The sequence below is a fragment of the Merops nubicus genome, unplaced genomic scaffold (genome assembly GCF_000691845.1).
Source record: "Merops nubicus isolate BGI_N331 unplaced genomic scaffold, ASM69184v1 scaffold49074, whole genome shotgun sequence".
NCBI classification, from domain to species: Eukaryota; Metazoa; Chordata; class Aves; order Coraciiformes; family Meropidae; genus Merops; species Merops nubicus.
In genome coordinates this window covers 1-9,385 of record NW_008604593.1, presented here as the reverse complement: position 1 = coordinate 9,385, position 9,385 = coordinate 1, and the positions used below count along the sequence as shown (strand labels likewise).

The 9,385-nt window shown below is 41.0% G+C and overlaps 1 protein-coding gene across 1 annotated transcript; it reads right to left on the bottom strand.

Annotated features, from left to right (window-relative positions):
• Positions 1–1,748: 1,748 nt before the first annotated feature.
• On the bottom strand, positions 1,749–9,382 carry DCK (deoxycytidine kinase; the record flags this gene model as incomplete). Its single annotated transcript, XM_008939027.1, has 7 exons — positions 1,749–1,960; positions 4,653–4,752; positions 5,237–5,352; positions 6,378–6,525; positions 6,846–7,039; positions 7,664–7,782; positions 9,340–9,382. Coding segments are annotated over 7 exons (747 nt in total), but the record flags the coding sequence as incomplete, so codon positions are not given.
• Positions 9,383–9,385: the final 3 nt, after the last annotated feature.

The following is a 9,385-nucleotide window of genomic DNA, read 5'->3' as shown; positions in this document are numbered from 1 at the left end:
GTTTGTGTTTTTTTTTTTTTTTTCTCCGCAGCAATTAAAAACATTCTGATAATTGGTCATGACTTTGCTCCTTCGATGCCAAACTTGGCAGTCAGAGATTTTGTACAGCTTTTTTGGAACAGAATGCAGATAACCTGTGACAGAATTTCTGCGTGCAGTGATGGGTTTAAAAAGAAGCCTTTATTAGAACGCAGACTTGTTTACTCCTTGTGATGAGCACTGTCATTCCAATTCCCGTAATTAAATCCACGATTTTGACAGTGGAAGCTGCAGGAATAATAGCACAGTTAGTCAAAGTAAGTTGTGACTGTTCAGACTGTTGCCAAGAATGTTTTAAAGACTTCTGCTATGCGTTTCAAGTAAATCCAAACTGAATCTTCATCCATTCCACCTCACTTCATTTCTAGAGCAAAGACCTTAAAGTCTTCCCTTTTACTTGACAAACTTGGAAGTCGAAACCAAGATTTTCTACTGTTATAGTGGGATGTTGCTACATCCCACTATAACATAAATAATATACCAAACTCTTACACTGATCAGGAGGTTACACATGATACATTAGACAATTCACACACCAAATACACTGAGAACACACCATCTTCAATTCATCCATGGTACTAGTATTGCGTACCAGCAATCCACACCATTATTTCTTTCATGAGACAAGGGAGCCAACACTATCAAGTATATATGCATTGAAGAAAATCTTTCCAAAGACTTTTATTTTCCAGTCAACAGTTAGAGAATGTCAGCACAATTCCAACCACAGAGGAAGACATTTCAGCTCGAATTAGCAGGTAACACAGGCACCACAGTAAACAACAGAAATTCTTTGCAATAAAATTTTGCATTCAGGAGCCAACTGTGCAATCGCTCATAAAACACAGCCCTTGAGATGTGTATGCTGTACAGCTTGTGTTCTCTGCACCTGAAACAGAAGCTGCTCAGTCAACAAAACAAGATGCGCTAGAAAAGCAGCTACTCCACAAAGGTCTCCCCTTCTTACTACAAGAAGATCAGAAAGGACAGTCTGCCTCAAATCCCGCAGTACCTTGTATAAGTAAACAAATGGAGAAGCTGAAATGAAAGCAGGAAGCCACCTCTGACATCCAAAAGGGGATTAAGGAAAAGTCTGGAAATGCATCATTTACAGATGGAGGCCATTTGCAAAATTTTTTTCTTCCTTTTACAGTACCCATCAAGCACATATACTCTTCTACAGGAAGAGAGGACTTACCAACAACAAAAACCAGCTCTGTTTTATTGAGAGTCTAAAAATAATTGGGGAAAAAAAAAAAAAACACAAACACACAACACACATGCTAGAAAATGGAAAGCCTCTTAATATCCTACTTTTCAGTGCACAATGAAAAGATATATGAGCTCATTTGGTATCGACACTCTCTGCCATATTAGATTTTGATGTAACTCAGTATATTCTGTGAAGAACTTCATCTATTAAATTTGTCAGACAAGATCTTTTTATGCCTTGCAATATAAAATTCCAGGTTCTATTAAAATTCCCACACCAGCAAAAATAGTGTTCGTCCCGAGAAAAATTTATCCATTAAAAATCAATTCCAGTATAAAAAAAACCTCAAGATATCAAAAAAAAAAATCATTGCTCTCTTGAAAATTAGATAGCTGCTGGGCACATAAGAACTTACTGGTCTGATTAGAAACAAGCGCAATATTTGGGAACTCTCAGAATTCTAGTATCTTCTGAATTTGTGTGTGTTACTCAGTACTGAGCAGACCTACCGATTACTGTAATAATTTCCTTATTCACAAAGTCTGTTTGTTCTTCACAATTACAGCAAGAGGATTGAGTCCTGCCTCTCCAGAGGCCACCTATAAAAGCAGAAGCTGTACTTCAGACTTTGATTGCACAGATGTTTGGAACAGTTTGACTCTGCCCACAGTTCAAAGAGGATTATAACGTGCTCAAAAATTCTTTGACCTGCAAAAAGAAAAAAATATTGTCAATGAAACTACGTAGTTATCAACAGAAATATACAGCAACTACATTTACCTCTTTACTACTGCCTACAGGAACTGGAAAAATAATCTTAGGCTCAGCTATGGTGTTTCTTGTCCATCAAGAACTTTCTCAGCCAGTCCCTGTGACTTAGAAGGTGTGGAGAGAGATGCATTGGAACAAGGCTCATCCCTCCAGCAGCCCTAAACTACAGCACTACACCACAAATTATTTATCTTAAAAGCAGGTCTAACCTAAACACAAAGAAGACCTCAAAAGAGCCCTCATTTGGAAAACACCAAGTCATACTCACTAGCAGAACATTGTTCGTGTTTAATGGCAATGAACAGCCCAATGCATCTAATTAGTATGGTCCTTGGAATCTGAGGTTGGCAAATCAATAATAAAACAATATCTAGCAACATCACAGCTGTGTATGTGAAAAGAATCTGATCATACAGAACAACGCCATAAAGAGCTCAGCTGCCGTTGAACTCCATTTCTGGCATTTGAAGAGTAGCTCAAATGGCTATAGCTACCCAAGAAAGTAAGTGACCTTCTCGCCCACAGAATGTTACCCAGAACCCTGAGTTGGAAATCCACGATCCTAGACAATGCACCAAGACTCTGTACAGCACCTCAAATAATCCACGCAATGGTGTGAGAGCTGGGCCCAAAACAGGCAGCATGCCAAGCAGCTGGCCAGCATTACACTTACAAGAGTGGTCACTGAACACATCATCTTACATTCAGGTCACTGTCAAAGGCTGCAGGAAGACAACGTGCTGAGAAGGCACTTCTTGCCTTTGTCTTGTTCCCTCCCCAAAAGCACAAGAGCAATGACTTTAAATCTCAGGGGTAGGAAGAGGAGGCAAAAGAGCTTGCCCACGCTTTTTGGAAACCGAACAACACAGCAGACAGAAGAGCAGAGTACAGGGCGCAGGCACACAACTCCCATCTCTCCACTTCAAAGCAGCTCAGCAAATATGCTGTGACACAGCCTGACCCAGGAGCATTCTCCTCTCTGTCCACTCCAGCCAAACTCCCGCACAGAAAGGGATCGACAAGTTGCTAGAGAATCAGGGGTTATTCTTTTGGCAGAGGCTCTCATACACAGGGTGCATCTGTAAATGTTTTGCCCAAATTCTTGAAGTGAAATGGAAACAGATCTTGGATCCCATTCTTCAGCTGTGACCCTTCCCTTCCTAGTTCAGTGCTCAAGGAAGTGGATTAAGAGGAGTAAAAACAGATAAATGCTCCAATATGCCGAAGCTCTCCTGAGAAAGCCACCCACCACTTTAGAAAGCAGCCCCAGTCACACTGCCTGATGAACCTTCTCACCATTTACACACTAGGTGTAGTTTCAGGACGGGCCTCTGAGGGCGAGCATGACAAGAGAGGTGAGAAGCAAGTGTACAGGGTTTGAATTTTAGGTGCCTGAGCTTCACCTTATCTCACAGTGCAGATGGGAAGCACACTCCCTCTGCAGCTGCCATGTCCGGTCATTCCATCAATTAAGAGGCTTTAAAAGAACAAATACCATTGCAGGCTGGTTTTAATCAGGTGAACAGTTCTACTTCTTGGTGGATAAACTGAGATCAAAGGACAAAGCTGCTTTTCTTGCGAGGTAAACAATTTCTCCCCGAAGAGAGGAAAAATGTGCACGTACCATTGCTAAGGTCTGTAACTCGTTGCAACTGCTCACACAGAAGACAAGTTGTCCCCATCTGCATCCCATCAAGATTCAAATACCAGATACCTGAGCAGTTAAAATGTTCATGGTTTGGCCTAGCTTAAAAATACATATTACATCTTTTTGTGCTAAGGATTAGATCTTAAAGCAAATAGAAACCTCAACTTGAATACTCTTTCCGTCAGACATATTTTTCCATGCCTTCAAATAAAACTCAGAGCTACTTCCGATTTATATTCTGCATTACTTCCTGAACAAAGTAGAAAGCTACATTTGAAAAGCACTCCTCAAAGTTTCAGACCACTCTTTTTGAATAGCCCATTATTAAAAACAACCAAAGGGAAAAACTTTAACGATAGTGACAATTTAATAAACAAGACTAAAAATAAGGAGTATTGCTGCAGGCCACAGGACTGCCCATTATCTGAATGTAACTCCATGACTTCAATACTTCAGAAGGGTGGTTACTCAGTGAGGTCCATTTTTAGAGCACAGGATCCCTATTTGCATCGGCGGCAGCGCCCCTTGCTGTGACACACTGACCAGAAGAGAAGATGGCTCGTCTGCTCTTTTGTTTAGCCAGAAATAGCTCCAAAACCTGAAAACAGCTTGTCATTGGCTCACTGCTTTGGTGAGTTCAGTAGCTGGTGGCGGGTTTAGTAAATTCATCCTTCAGTTTCTGTTGTGATGTGTTTTCACAGTATCTGCCACCAAACTTCTTTTATTAACTAGGTTAGACACTTTCACACCTAATACAAAGAAGTAATACAAGGAAAATTTGACCCCAGACATCCAACTCAGACATGATTTTTTTTTTTAATGGAAAATTTATGTAGGCAATAACGGGAAAAAACACAGGTTCTAAGTCTAGTCTGACTTCAAAGAATGCCACACTTCAAGAAGCAGAAAATATCCTGAATTCCTTATGACATGCTGGCAACAAACCTAAATCATCAGTTTGTTCCGCTCATGAAATTTTACCTTTTCAGTCATGTGATCACATCTGTCCTTCTTGCCTTCGAAGTCTTCATTAACATCTAACGTTAAAATAGGTATTTCCTGCAGATGTTCAAAATCCGATCTGCATTGAGACAGGAATAAAGATGATCTCACCAGCTGAAAAACGCCTACATCATCTCAGTGTCTGTCAGTGTTTCCATTCTTAAGAATCCCACAAGAAGAACTGCATGTATAAATTACAGCCATGAATTCTGAACATAAAGCAGCTTGAACTCACAGTGTGGTTCCCAGGATCTGTTACCAATTCTTGAATGTTCTGTTGCCCCAGCACCTCACATGAAATTCACCTGTGTGTTAGGAGCTCAGGTGAAATCTCTGCTATTCAGAGCTCTATGTGAAGAGAACTCGAGGCACGTAGCATGCCCTAGCAATGATTAACATGCTGTAAAGCCAGTACTACTAAGGAAGAATAGAGATTAGGAATATTCCTGGAGTTTAACTTTACATATCACAGGAAGAAGTGAAGTTTCTCTGTTGGAAAAAGCATTATGGGATGTTCTTACAAAGATTTACCCATCTGTATGTAACCATTAAAAAACCCCTACCGTAGCATCCTGTGCTGGAGCCAACGTTCATGTTTGTCATGAAGCTTCTCCAGATACTCAATGGGAATTTCTTGCTCTTCATCTCTTCCACGCAAGTAAATCCTATTTAAGCATTTCTAAAGGCAAAAGATATTTTTAAGAAATTGAAATATTGGTTGTTTTTGCAGGCCTACAGAAGAAGTCTAGCTTGTTGCAGGTTTTTTGCTGACCTTTCTTACAAAGCTTGATTTTAGGAGGCTAACAAAAAAAAAAAAAAAAAAAAAAAAAAATAGTGAGCCTAGTAAAAAAGCCCTCAGAGAAACCTCAGGACATGACCTCTAAGTTAGTTACTGCCATTAGAGCTCTTCAGAACTCTATGTTTTTCTCTTGTTGATATAAGCTTCATATTCAAAAGATCTATTCATTATGTTGTTCTCTCCTTTTGAAAAATACTAGCTGCCTGAAGATCAAAGCGTTGTCAGAAAGCCTCACATACAGTAGGTGCAATCATCTGGCTGAGCTCCATTGCTCCAGGTCAGAGGGCTTCATACACACAGCCCCCAAATGAGCTGTGACATGAACTATAAATTGTTATACTTCTATAGCTCTTCTGCACTTTTCTCTTGTTTTAGTCCCAGTGGTATATTCTGGTTTGCTCTTGCCATATATTCTGGTTTTGTCACTAGAAAATCATTATCATTACATTTTATTTAAAAACACACAAGCTACATTTCTAAGAACGTTGGTTTTGTAAGTATTTCCAGACTGTGTTAGTCATAACTCAAGCATTACAGTCTTTGGGGGATTACTACAACCTGAATTGAACTCTCATCATTCAGCCTTTTAGAGTGCAAGATAAGGGTAGCTCAACATTTTGAGATTTTGATGCATTTCAAGAAGAATTTCTCAACTGTTTCCTTGCCTGAGACATTCAAAACAATCTCTAAAATCAAGATAAGCAATGACACAATTGTGACCTTACTGGAGCAAACTGCATGTATATTATTCTTTTATCATAAAAAAAGGTCTAAAATCGTCGTTAGACTCTACTTTTTATAGGAAAAAAAATACTATGGAAGCACAGACAAAGATCAAATTTTACAGGCAAGGCACAGAACATTCACTCTCATTCTCTGTGCCATCATAAATTTTCCTTTCTCACCTCAGGAGAGGCTCTGAGGTAAATGATCCCATCCAGCGCCAGGCTTTCACCAAATTGCTTATTCACCCAGTCATGCCAGTCTTGGTAAATGGTCCATTCAGTTTCGTTCATGCAGTCAGACTCATACAAACTAGCTGCAAAGATACACCTGTGAACACAAAACAGTTGCACAAACAGAGATTAGCTTGACCTTGAGCACAGTTATTAGTTTGTTTGATGAACTGCAGGGTAACTAGTAAAGAAGATGAGCATAGTAATTCTGTAATGTCGTTGACGTGTTAGACTCAGACTGGAAATGAAGAGCTGGTATCTCCAGCCTTCTTATTAACCATGTAGGTTATCATGACTGACCGGTGTCAGAACAACAAAAGGAGGTACGAAACTCAGTCGCGCTCAGCTATTTCCTGACTTCCGTGTTTTACCTTGGAGAACTTTGATCTTTGCTTTACGGGCTTCAGCCCGCCATACCTGTCGCTGTAGATAGATCGCTCGAAGAAGACCACAGGATTCTCTGCCTCTCTCAGTTTGCCATCCAGGGATCGGAGCTGAGCCCGGATCCTGCTGAGGCATGCGTAGGTCTGGAATGTGAAAGCCCACCTCTCTGGCTTCTCATACATCATCCGAAGCACATTTCCACCACTCTTCTGTGATTCAGTCAGCTCCTGCTTTTAAACAAAGACAGCAAGCCTGTTTAGCAGAGAAGGTGGATTACTGAGGTAAACCATAATTGCTCTACTACAATAAAGCTCTTCTCTGGCCTGCTGGAGATATTAAGAAGAAAAATCTTCTACAGCTCATCAAAAGCTGCCTACACAGTGATGAATTTGACTGCCAACAGAACTGCAGGTAGCTGACAGAAAAGAGACCATGATAAACAATTTAGCAGTAGTTCATTATTTCCTAGACATTTTAGGGGACACCTTCCAGGACACCTGGGCAACCCTCTGCTCTCACCCACTTAGCTCACTGTTGCTGAAAGTAACATCTGCCTAACTTTTTTCCATCTCTTGCTTTAATATGTAAAACAGAACGGGCTTTTACTGGTTTTCTAACAGACATCCTGATATCGAATAATAGTTATTCTATAATGCACCAAGCAAACTGGAAAATGGGAACTCAAATAGTATGCTAAGAAGCAGGTAAGATGCTGCTAATCACATAAATTTTCTAAAATACCTAGTCTGACAGATTCAGATATATTTTTCTTCTGAGATTAGAATATTTGACTGTGGTCTTTTTGTTATTTTGATTTAAAAAAGATTTTGCCTTTGTTTCTGTTACCATACCTCACACTCCTCTTCAGAGTTTTGCAGAATATTGCACCACCTAGCTAGAGGCTCGGGAACAACCTCCCATTCCTCACCAGCTTGTTTGAGAATCTTCACAAAGGTCGACTTCCCTGCAGCTGTAGAAAAAGCATTCAGAAAGAACAGCAGTCAAAACAAACCACCCACAGCGTCATTATGTAACGATGACACAACTCTGGTCTCAAGACCCCTAAAGACACCTCGCACCCTCGTGTACTTTTGACTTGGTGACAGGGATGAATGGGAGACCACCGCAGACAACCGGGAGATCAACGAATCACCAAGCAACAGGGGTTTTCTACTTTATTTTGTACCACAGGACACCAACAGCCTATTTCACAAATATCACGATGACAAATGCCAGCCCAGATCAGTTGTCTAAGTTTTATAAAGTTACATTCTCAGACAAAACAGCATGTCTTAAATTTTTAAAGCTACTTAGTGCCCCAGCCTCGGGTGTGAAGTTGCAATCTTACTAAGTTACTTTAGTAAAGAAAAAAAAGAAAAAAACACAAGCAATGATGAAATGTAAAATGAAAGCAACAGTTTCTCAAATGAAGACTAGAAAAAGGCATTGCTAGCGACTTCCTACATCACGGAAGTCATTAATCCCCTGCCATTTAAAAATAGGTCAGGAAATTTTTAAACAAGATACTTAAACCTGACAATGGCAAATCTGTGGGCTATCAACCACCAAAGTAAGGATCGGCAAAGCAACTGACACCATGCCAGTTCCTGTCCTCAATTTTAAGCACAGCCTCTTGCCAAAAAAAAAAAAAAAACACAACACAAAAGGAAGAGCATCTCATTAGGAACAGCCCATAACCCTTCCTGTTCTTTATTCTCTTGTTGTTTAGTAGGAGCACTGAACACTACAGGTTTGACCTGTCAGTCTGCATTTACACAGGCATTTTACAACCAGGAAAGGCGTTGGAGAAATCTTAAACCAGGACTTCAGTGCATCTTTCAAAAGGTGAAGGAATTAAAAAATGTAATAGAAAGGTTTTTTTACCCCCTGCATAGTATCATAGACTGTTTTGAGTTTGAAAGGACCTTTAGAGGTCATTCTGTCCAACTCCCCTGCAGTGAGCAGGGACATCTGCAACTAGAACAGGGTACTCAGAGCCCCATCCACTCCCAAATCTCACCATTTTTATAGAATTAATTACAGTATCAGCATGAAGTTCCTGAAATTATTAATTGACTTGCTCACCCAGTACAACTCGCCTACCTAATTTACATAGCCTAACCTAAAAGTCTTTTTTACCAAGGAAAAGACAAGAAAAGTCTCACAACAGTGCCCACGGCGCTGATGGGAAGAGCCCTACCGGAAGGGAAGGAACAGAACCGGTTTCGGTTCTAAAGAGCCTTTAAGAGTCCACTCGAGTCCACGGCTTGGAAACCCCTCCAGGGATGGGGAGTCCACCACTGCCCTGGACAGCCTGGGCCAGACCTGGACATCCCTGGCAGGGAAGATACTATTCCTCAGGTCCAAACTAAAACTGCCCTGGTGCAACCGGAGGCTGTTTCAACTTGTCCTGTCGCTTCTTCCTTAGGAGAAGAGCCTGACCCCCTCCCGGCTCCTGTAACGACCCTCGACCCCCTCCCGCTGCCGTCCGTCTCTCCGGCCCCGCTGTCGCGACAGCCCGACTCACCGATATTCCCCTCCACGGCGATCTTCTTGACGCCGCCACGCTCCCG